The 11,052-nt window shown below is 43.6% G+C and overlaps 1 protein-coding gene across 1 annotated transcript; it reads left to right on the top strand.

Annotated features, from left to right (window-relative positions):
• The first annotated feature begins 385 nt into the window (after positions 1-385).
• TMEM70 (transmembrane protein 70) lies at positions 386-3,350 on the top strand. The gene is made up of 3 exons (XM_073330809.2): positions 386-697; positions 1,638-1,749; positions 2,687-3,350. The coding sequence occupies exons 1-3, from the start codon at positions 449-451 to the stop codon at positions 3,115-3,117; spliced, it is 792 nt and encodes a 263-aa protein (XP_073186910.2). The 5' UTR covers positions 386-448; the 3' UTR covers positions 3,118-3,350.
• Positions 3,351-11,052: the final 7,702 nt, after the last annotated feature.

Here is an 11,052-nt window from a genome sequence, read left to right as displayed (position 1 = left end):
ACTGTTGGCAAACAGTTGTTGCAAAAATGCACGAGCTCACTGGTTTGACACAAGTGTGAAACCGTGAGCCCGATCCTGTGCGTTACTGGGAGCACTTGGCAGGTTTAGCAAAGCTCTTCCCAAATAACCCTGCAGACACTGGGGCTGAGCCTGTACCACTGAGCGAAGAAGCCAACGGGACTGGGTTTGCCACTGGCTTGAAGGGACTCGGATGTCTGCGAGGTGCGGCTGCCTCACTGCAAGGGGAACCAACGCGGCAGGGCTGCCGGAGGTCTGGGTTTCTCCCCCTGGAAGCGCTCAGCTCCTGAGGAGAGTTACTATTGGAGGGGGAGAGGCAGCTGGCCCAATCCCCGGCAGCGAGAGAAGCGCCTTGGCTCCTCCCCTTCCTGGCCTGCCCCGCTGCGGGGCGCGGGGGTCGGCTGAGCGCGGCCGGGACCGGGTGTGGGCGATGCCGCTCCTGGCTGCGGGCGGCCGCCGAGCCCGGGCGCTGGCGTTCTGGCTGCGGAGCGCTGGGCGGTGCGCAGCTGCCGCGCTTCCTGGTCCGCCGGGGAGCCGCGCACCAGCGGCGTGCGGCCCCCGGTGGGCGGCTCTGAACGACTCTCCAAGCGCGTCTAGTGGCGGGGTCCCGACGCTGCCGCTGGCCCGAGGTCCAGGAGCAGTTGGAGCCCTTCCCGGGGCTGAAGGGAGAGTAGAACAGGTGCAGGAGCGTGGGACGCTTTCCTTGTAGCTGGGCTGCGGGCGGGGGTGGAAACCTCCGATCACATAGCAGAGGGAGCAGCAGGGGCTTGGCTGAGGAGGCCGACCCAGCGACATCCCCGCCCCCAGTGTACTGGATTAATTTCCTTGTTCCTGAACAGCAAAAGTAAATGCAAAATCTCCCCAATTTGAATCCATTTTAAATCTTCACTGTTAATGGTGCGTTTAACAAAGTGTTTGCTGGTGGATAAGATTAAAGGGGCAGAGTAGAGAATGTAAAATGTGGGAAAGATAAGGTGTGTCCAGTTACTGCTGTCTATCTACCTAGGTGCTTGCCAATACAAGTGTTTGGAACTCAGGAATCAGGCCCCCTAAATCATACAAGATTAGCTTAAAAATAACAAATTTTTAAAAAACAGAATCTGGGTTTGTTTTTTTTAACTTTCTGAGTTCACATTCTTTTTCTTTGTAACCATGTGGGCTAGAAATTTTCTTTTAAATGAAATATGAGGTTCTCGTTTAATGGCAGGACTCTAGGAGCTGGGGATTCAAGTAAACCATGACATTTGATCACAACTCACACAGTATTTGAAGAGCTGGCAGTGCTGAGGATTGATAGATGGGTGACCAGAGACTTGCAATGAGCTTGGAATGTGTGGCCTTCTGTCTGTATACAGTGCACCACTGAAATGTCTAGGGACGAAGGGTTTTATGGCTGCATATCCCATTTCTAATCCCCTGAATCATTAAATCCTCTGTTTCCTAACATTTTCAAATTAATTTAATTTACTGATATCTATTAAATTCTTGAGTTTAGTTGTAATGTAATTAATTTTTAGCCTCTATCCTGTTATAGATTCAACATCTACATCAGGAGAAATCTGAAATGTATGTATACAATGCTAATGCTTTATTTGCCATGTGCTGCTTTCATCCTGTAGATCATATTTTCTCGTGTGGCATCTGTTCGCTGCTTCAGCACCTCCTCCTTTCATGGGCAACCAGAAGATGGAAGACTAGTTTACACTGGGAATCTGGCAAAGACAGTGTTGGGTATGTGATTGAAATTGAAATGTATTGTTTGATTTATCTATACTTAAACATGTCTTTAAAACATAGTTTGCTGTTGGGAATGGAGCCCTCCTGTTTCTTCAGATCTGCACGAAGGGCCAGCTTATGGTCCCCTATATAGTCGTATAACCAACCCTAAAGGTTCAAATAAAATCAGTCAGATTCTAAAAAATCACAAGATATGTTCAAAAGTGAGCCACACTCTAAAAAAGAACCATGAGATTGCCACCCCCACCCCGCACTATGAACTCCTCATTTCTGGTCCCACCCCAGAACCCTCACCCCCTCCCGCACCCCTGTCCCCACCGGGTGAAAATGAGTGAGTGAGGGTGAGGAGAACGAGCAACCGGGGGTGGTGGTGGAGTGAGCAGTGAGCGGGGCCTCGGAGAAGAGGTGGGGCTGGGAGTGTGACAAGGGTGTTTGGTTTTGTGCGAGTAGAAAGTTGGCAACCCTAAGTAGCGCAGTAGTGAAGACAAGCCCTAAGTTCAGTCCTCTGTGAACAAAGTACATTTATTCCCTCCCAGCTAAACTTAATGGAAATATTACTCTTCTCTAGCAATATACAATATTTGATAGTTATAGCTGAGTTCATAATAGCTATACTTTTGCATAAGCAGTCACTACGCTACCAAGATTTAACTTGTTACTTTGTGAAATGTTTTGATAACTAGAATATTAAAGGTGTTTCATAAGACCTAACTTTTAGTTTATTAACCATAGAGAAGGAGAAGGGCTGAGGGCTTTGATTTCCACATGATGACTTCAGAAGTTCCATGATAAGAAGGGATTAATTAACTGGATCATCATTTAATTTAGCAATTGAAGTAAAGCAGTGGGTATATGAGAACAATGCGTATAAAGGACTGTAGGGGTAACTTTGATCATAAACATTAACCTATGATTTTCATCTCTTATACAGGTGTGAAGTTTTTCTCTTACTCTACGAGCATATTTAGCTTTTGCATGATGCCCTACATCATCTTCAAAACTGGCATTGGAGTTGAAAGTGTGATTTTACAAACTGCCTTTTACAGCACTGTAGGATTCTTTACCTTTATAACACCAGTTACCCTGCATCTACTTACAAAGGGCTATGTGGTTCGACTGTATCATAAGGCTGAGACGGACACATACACAGCCATTACATATAATGCTATTTTGGCAGAAAAAAGAACTGTGTTCCATCAGAGGGATGTCAAGGTTCCAGACATCAGCAAGATGTTTACAACATTTTATGCCAAAACTAAATCAATGCTTGTTAATCCAATGCTTTTCACATATCCACAGGACTATAACCATCTCATGGGCTATGACAAACCTTTTTATTTTGACTTAGAGGAACAAAAATAATCCAGTGAAAGCAAATAGAATTAGATGATAGAGTGCAGATGACTGTCTTTTTTAGTATTTGTCTAGTGCATCATTTCTAAAACCACGCACAATTCTAGAACGCGTCCATAAGTGTCAGCTAATTTAGAGTTTCTTTATCATATTTCAGAATGTATAGAAACCTGAAGCTTTTTTAATTTCAAACAATCTGAAGTCTCCTCAGATTTAAAATTAAAATAGATGCTTATTTTGTCTCAGTTTGATTTCTGCTGTTACAGTAATGAAGAGAAGGAAAATGGATTTGATTTTAGTTTTATGCTGCAAGCTCCCTAATACAGTATTTTAAAGGAACCATGCCTTAAAAAAAGCAACATTGACTAATCAAATAGACGAATAAGAATTTTGAAGCCCCCAAAAAGGGTCTGTGTCTTAAAAAGTGAAAGGGCCAGATTTTTTGGCTTGTTTTGTTCAGATGATATAAAGCAGGGGTGGGAGCTGCAGGGATGGGGCAGCACACCAAACCGCCTGGCTGCGCCTTCACGTAGGACCCGGAGGGGGGACATGCCACCGCTTCTGGGAGCTGCTTGACGTAAGCGCTACTGCTTGAGGTAACCCCTGAGCCCCTCCTACGCTCCAACCCACTGCCCTAGCTCTGATTCACCTCCTGCCCTCAGATCCCAGCCCAGAGTACCCTCTTGCACCCCAAACCTCTCATCCCCAGCCCCACCCCAGAGCCTGTACCCCCAGCCAGATCCTTCGTACCCCCCCATGCCCCAATCCCCTGCTCCAGCCCAGAGCCGCCTCCCACACTCCGAACCCCTCATCCCCAGCCCCACCCCAGAGCCCGCACTTCCAGCCAGAGCCCTCACCCCCCTGCCCCAGCCCAGAGGCCCCTTCCATACCCTGAACTCCTCATTTCTGGCCCCATCCCAGAGACCACATCCCCAGCCAGAGCCCTCACCCCCTCCTGCACCCCAATTTTGTGAGCATTCATGGCCCACCGTACAATTTCCATACCCAGATACGGCCCTCGGGCCAAAAAAGTTTGCCCACCCCTGGCATAAAGGAAGTAGAGACTGTCCATAATTCCCCTGGTGGGAATATTCCCAGCATGAAGGAGTCCCCAGGAAACCGATAGCTACTGTTGCTGGCACCACAACTCCTTCCCTGCAGCTCTCTCTGGAAGGCACCGAAGGAGTATCTGGAGCACAATGCACTCTGGCTATCCCTAGTTGCTGGATGGTCCCTTGGGGATTGTGCAAGTCAGCTGGAGCAACTCCCAAGTTACTCTAACCTGTAACAAGACTGGGGTGGAGAAACTGTGAGTCCATAGCAATGCCTCAATAGCCCCTCTGCTGTGCTCAGTAAAAACAGCTCAGCAGAGAATCTGGTCCACTGAGATAATGCAGCATGTATATTTTACAACAGAACTGACTGCAGAATGTAGTTAACTGGGGTCCCATTCCATGCTAATGAAAGCTCTGAAGCAAAAGAAATCTCCCGTGGAGTACTGCATAGTCTTTTGGACTCTTTCTTTGGAATTCATAACACTGCAAAGAAAACAGCTTGATTACGAAGGGGGTTAGGCCTCTGAATTTCTCTGTCAAAATGGATTGCTTAGATCAGTTTTACTCTGTACAGAAATTGGATTTCAGTGTTTCTTTTTTAGAAAAAACAAAGGTTTGGAGATGTAAGCTGATAGGTTTTTTGTTTGTGGATAAATATTCAATTCCACCTAAAAAATCAAGATGTAATGAAAGGCTTAAAATACTTTGAGGTTTAAAAAATTGATTGAATTGACAAATAATGTAAAAGAAATTCAGATGAATCCTTTTATGCCAGCAATACACTTTATATTAGGGCAGCGGTTCTCAAACTGTGGGTCGGGACCTCCTTTGAATGGGGTCACCAGGGCTGGCTTAGATTTGCTGTGGCCTGGGACTGAAGCCTGAACCCCACTGCCCAGGGCTGAAGCCAAAGCCTGAGGGCTTCAGCCCTGGGCTGCAAGGCTCAGGTTGTAGGCCCCCTGCCTGGGGCTGAAACCCTTGAGTTTTCGGCTTCAGCCCTTCTGCCCAGAGCGGTGGAGCTCAGGCTTTGGCCCCTGCACCCAGGGCAGTGGGATTTGGGCAGACTCGGGCGTCAATCCGCTCTCCTGGGGTCATGAAGTAATTTTTGTTGTCAGAAGGGGGTCATGGTGCAATGAAGTTTGAAAACCCCTGTATTAGGGGGATCTCTTGGTGCTAACATACTAAAGAAGTTACCTTTATGAAGAAAAAATAATTAAGATTTTTTCTTTTTAGATTTCTCCTAAGTTCCAATTTGGCAAAAAGGCTTTTTGATTACAGTCTGTTTTCTTATTTTAATGTCTCACTAAAGAGAGACAAAGTATCTATATTTTTATATATTTTTATTCTATGTATTGATCTAACTCTGGACACATTTGTTGAATCATTTAAAAGCAAACCAAGCTATGGAAGGATTTTTGTGGAACTTTTCTTGTTTCAAAATGGTTATACATCTTAAAGAACTGTTCCAACTCTCAGTGAAGAGACTCCTCAGGTAAGCAATAAAATGCAAGAGGCGGTGTGTCTGTAAATGATGGTGAAAGAGATGAGACCAAAGACAAATGATTCAGACCACCTGAAAAGTATAATAATTGCTCTGAAATCCACTGTTTGAAGTGTTAGTACTGAGTGAAATAGAATTTTATACACAACTAAAAGAAATCTATATGCTCTTGCATTTGCTTGGTCTCCCAAAGGAGCTCCTAGTTCCATGCAATTTAGTATCTGCTGTCATGGAAATTTATTTTAAAAAGATATCAGCTATGTTCAGTCTCCTGCTCTCCTTTTTTGATACCTGTTTGCACAGGCTGAAGTTGGCTTGAGCTCTTTTAAAGGAGGAGAAATGGGAATTTACAAAGGAAGGAAAAGAACATAGGAATTAGATGAAAGAAAGGGGCTTATATTTAAATGCTTTAAAACATAGCAAAATAGTCAAATTTCCCTCCTCACTTCTGCAACAAAATTTTCACTGCCATTTAAAGATTTTTGACAATTCAGAATTTTACTGATTAAACTTAAAATAGCCACACTGAGCTATCAAATCCTATGACCAATTTTTAAAATGAGGGGGGAAAGTGAAACTATTTTATCTATCTAGTTGCATCATAGCTGTGACACATATAAACATAGGCTAGTTGTCATGCTCTTTACTTAGTGTATATATATAAACTCATCTACACTAACAAAAGTCCCAATACCAGCAAGTGAAGAATGACATCTCATGACTAAGGTGTAATCCAGGGGTTGGCAACCTTTCAGAAGTGGTGTGCCGAGTCTTCATTTATTCACTCTAATTTAAGGTTTTGTGTGCCAGTAATACATTTTAACATTTTTAGAAGGTCTCTTTCTATAAGTCTTTAATATATAACTAAACTATTGTTGTATGTAAAGTAAATAAGGTTTTTAAAATGTTTAAGAAGCTTCATTTAAAATTAAATTAAAATGCAGAGCCCTCTGGACCGGTGGCCAGGACTCACGCAGTGTGATTGCCACTGAAAATCAGCTCATGTGCCACAGGTTGCCTACCCCTGGTGTAATCCGAGGTTGATATATCATAGTTATGCCACTAATGATTGATGGCAGTGGTAATCTTGCAGCTTTTTTGTTGAATTTAGACATTTAAAACACAATTTTATTAATATCACATACAAAATATGTCTTTGCCTTTCAGCATTATATAAGATCACATTTACTAGACAAACAGTTAAAACATCTTAGATGGTTTTTATACTGAGAGTTTACAGAATAGTTATAAACAAGTTATGGAGCAAATTGTGAATTCAGAAATATCTCAGCCAATTATAGTTGAATTTAATTTCTTGGCAGGCTGTAATCCTTTTCACAATTACAGGGCTAACTACACCTTTGAGCCCCCTCTCTTTGATCCCCTTCAGATGCTAGGTCCCTGCACCTGCATTTCTGTCTGGGTGGAATCCTGAGATTCTCCTGCTCTTAGACTGGATTCCCAGGTTACCGCACCTTGTGTACCAACTGTGATTATTCAGCAGACCTGACTGGTTTCAGCACCTGCATGTCTTTCCCTTCGGAGCTGTGACCAGTGGGGAATAGTGACCCAAAACAGCCTTTTCAAAACAAAGTATTGTTTAATCTTAACGGTAGGAACAAAACCCAGTAAAAGGCATTTTAACACAGTAAAAGTTCTACATGCATATCTATCTAATCTAATTGTAGGTCGGACTGTCTTAACCTAGACTCCCCAACCTCTGGAATCTAAGTTCACCTTAGCTCCAAACTGTCTGCTCACCCCACTTCACGGAGTATGTATCTATAACCCTAGCCAAAGTCCTTTGTTCTCTCTTGTGTTTCCTGAGCCTGGGTAAATTGGTTGTCAGCTCCACAGGTTATTGGAAGCATGTTTCAAACTGGAAGGCTCTGTGTTGTGTCTCATCCCTTGAAATGTTTGCCAGGAACCAACCCCTACTTCCTGGGTGTATTTCCTGACACAACTTGCTTGTAAATTAACTTGATATACACAAACAGTAAGTATTCAGTAACCCAATATAACCAATAACCAAGTTACATAGAGGATTAATAAATTATTACAGATCAGCCCATGTTCTTTAAAATCTTAAGTACTGTAAATTGTCATCTCATTTAAAAACTTTTTATAGGTATGATATAAAATACAGTCCTAGCAACATCCATAAATTATTAATTATATTTTCCCCACTAGCTGCCAACATGATTTCTGTGATATCTGTTACATACATAGAGCCTGTGTACATCGTGCAAAGACCAAAAAGTCTGTAAATTATGCCTAGAGAATGTTTTTGGGGAATTTTGCAGCAAATAGTGGTTTGCAAGCACAATCATTGAAATGTGTGCCTGAATTGGCCTCAGATTGTGGCTAATTATTCCATAAATGTTAAACTTTGTGTTTTTCCCTCACCATAATCAGTCTCTCATAATCTGTAAAGAAAATATTTATAAGCATATTTATATTTTTATTGTGAACAAAATTTTATTCACACAATTTGGAGAATGTTCAGAAAATTGAGCTAAATAAGGTAAGATGAGACATTTCATTATTATTTTCAACTTGTTTCCTTTACCCTACTTTTTTCAGCTGCAGTCTTTGCTTTTTGTCCACTTGCCAAAGGAGGCAAAGAAATAAAATTCCAAAGCTTTAAATTAATTTAAACAAAAGCAATGAAGCCACTAGCTGCTCTTGGCAAGGGAGTACTGCTGTTTCCCAAGCCCCTACCAGCACTGATTCTCTGATTTTAGTATGTTTACTAATTGCAAGTCCAGTTGCAAATATCTAGAACAGTAAGATATGTGGTAGAATTTCATTGTTAATTTTTTTATTTGCTGGCAGGGACTTCCTCGTCTTGGAATGTGTACTGTGTCTTCCTCTCTTATTGGGGCTCATATCTTTCTCTCTTCTCAGTCCCCTCACCTCAGATAGTCTTCACAGTGGGGCTTTCCTGTCTCCTTGCTACTTGGAGGCAGACCAGATCTTTTCTCTCAGCCTGGATTTAGGACCACCCATCAGGAAGAACTGCCCAGAATTCTCCTCCAAGCAGCACACATGGCAGACTCGAGGGTTCCTCTTGGAGCAGAGCTTTCAGAGGATTTTTAAAAGACTTTAAACTAAATATTTGATTCCTTCATTGGTTTTGAGGTTTTTCTCCTCAAAACTGCTAAATTCAAGAATATTTTTTTTCTTCTGGCTTTCGGAGGAGGGTTTGAAAGGCAGCACCTCTCTCCTCCCTCCTCATTTCCAGAATGGCAGAGATGGCAAAGAGCATTGGTAATCCCCTCTCGCGCTCGCAGGCTCCAGGGATAAAGACAAACCTGCCAGCCAGTGTGTGGGTAATGTCCATCTGAGACAGTTGAGCAGGCAGCAGGGAAGCCTGGCTTTCAAGCTGACGAGTGGGTGAGAACCATGCTGCTCATTGAGCAGGCCTCATAGAAGCTTCCTTCACTGGTACCAGGCAAGCATCAGTGGCATGGAACCAGTGGTAAGTTTTTCAGTGCCTCCCTGCCTCTCTCCCAACCATGGGACCCCTATTTCCACAGCTTGCAGACCCCATAGGAAAATTTCATTGGTGCCTCAAGGAAGACAAGTTCCTCTCCTCCTGACCCCATAGCGACCTGGAAGAAGAAATTCCTGCTCCCCGCCAGTAGGTAGACAAGGTCTGTGCTGAGACAGCTGCAAAGCATTCTTCCCCCCCCCCGGTTTCCCCCCACACCCCTCGGTTTCTAGAAGTTGGCAAGCCTCAGCTGCCATGAAAGGTGCCAGCTCCTGTCACCTTTCTGAGACCAGTGGGCCATTTGTCTACTGTGGCTCTGGCTCACTCCTTATTCTGTGAGATCAGCCCCTACTCAGCTGGACCTAGCAGCAGGGACATGGGGTAAAGCAATTCAGATCCTCTTCCTTGGGAGATGGACCTAGCCCCTGTCTACTTCTAGTGTCTGCGGGGTCCCCAGGTTATCATAAAGTGACTCCTGTCATTACCACACTTTGTAAAAAGAGCAATGATTTTCTGGGAAGAGACTGCTTCTTATGAGGAGGTCCATAAAGCTATTTATCACAGCCACTCTGTCTCACTCACCCACATTTTCCCAGATTCTGTAGAGTTGACAACCTCAGCCATGCTGATGCAGTGTTTTGGTAGAAGGTTGTAACTCAGAGTGCCCCAGTAATGCTTAAGTTCCTTTTCGATTCTACATGGGGAAGTTGAATCCTACCTCCTTACCTAGGGATGGCTTTCTGCTTTCTACATGTAAAGATTGTCTGACGTGGAAGGGACTGAGAAGGGAAAATTCTGTCTTACCTGTGGCTTTTCAAAACATAAGAATGTCTGACCCAGTACAGCCAATGGTCCGTCTAGCCCAGTATCCTGTCTTCCACCAGTGGCCAACGCCAGATGCTTCAGAGGGAATGAATAAAATGGCAATTATTGAGTGATCCATCCCCTGTTGTGCAGTTGGAGATTTAGGGACACCCAAAGCGTGGGGTTGAGTCCCTGAACATCTTGGCTAATAGCATGGTTGGACCTGTCCTCCACGAACTTATCTAATTCTTTTTGAACCCAGTTACACTTTTGGCCTGCACAGCATCCCCTGGCAACAAGTTCCACAGGTTGATGGTGCATTGTGTGAAGAAGTACGTCCTTGTGTTTGTTTTAAACCTGCTGCCTATTAATTTCTTTGGGTGACTCCCCTAGTTCTTTTGTTATGTGAAAAGATAAATAACACTTTCTGATTCACTCTCTCTACGCCATTCATGATCTTATAGACCTCGGTCATCTATCCTGCTTAGGTTGTCTCTTTCTAAGCTGAACAGTCCCAGCCTTTTTAATCTCTCCTCAATATGGAAGCTGTTCCATACCCCTAGTCATTTTTGTTGTCCTCTGTACTTTTTCCAAGTCTAATATATCTCTTTCTTTCTAGGACCTTCCATGTCAGACAGTCTGATCCTCCCTCAGAGGATTGCCTTATGTCCAAAGTTTTTTCTGGCTATTGCTTGTTTAAGTAATTTAAAAGGGAAGTGTGTGTGTTCCTCCAGAGAATTCCTAAAATTAACATCAAGGCTCTTTGCAAAGGGTTTAAAACTTTTATATAGTGATCTTCCAAAGATGAAAAATATTCTTTTTCTGGAGTTTGTCCTGGGGGGATGGTGCTAAGTCCAGGCTCATAGCAAAGATCTGGGCTGCCTCCAGTTGCCATGGAGACATGGAATGCCCTGCTGCCAAAACTGTCTGATCACCCAAGGTCCTAGAAAAAAACCGACAGGGAAGTGAGAATTTTCCCTGTTCTCACTGGACGAATAGATATGACCTCCTGCAAAGAGGTTTCCATTGCTAGGAAAGTGTGGGAGCTCTATTGTTCAAGGACTTGCCATAAAATAATGTAATGTACCACA

This window comes from Lepidochelys kempii, chromosome 2 (assembly GCF_965140285.1).
Source record: "Lepidochelys kempii isolate rLepKem1 chromosome 2, rLepKem1.hap1, whole genome shotgun sequence".
Taxonomy (NCBI): domain Eukaryota; kingdom Metazoa; phylum Chordata; order Testudines; family Cheloniidae; genus Lepidochelys; species Lepidochelys kempii.
This window is presented reverse-complemented; position numbering and strand designations above follow the sequence as displayed.

What these genes read in the sequence shown, in the direction of transcription:
- TMEM70 (XM_073330809.2), top strand. Translation starts at nt 449, where the DNA reads ATGCCGCTCCTGGCTGCGGGCGGCCGCCGAGCCCGGGCGCTGGCGTTC. An exon ending in CTGAAGGGAGAGTAGAACAG is followed by an intron (nt 698 to 1,637) that starts GTGCAGGAGCGT and finishes TTCATCCTGTAG; the next exon opens with ATCATATTTTCTCGTGTGGC. An exon ending in TCTGGCAAAGACAGTGTTGG is followed by an intron (nt 1,750 to 2,686) that starts GTATGTGATTGA and finishes TCTCTTATACAG; the next exon opens with GTGTGAAGTTTTTCTCTTAC.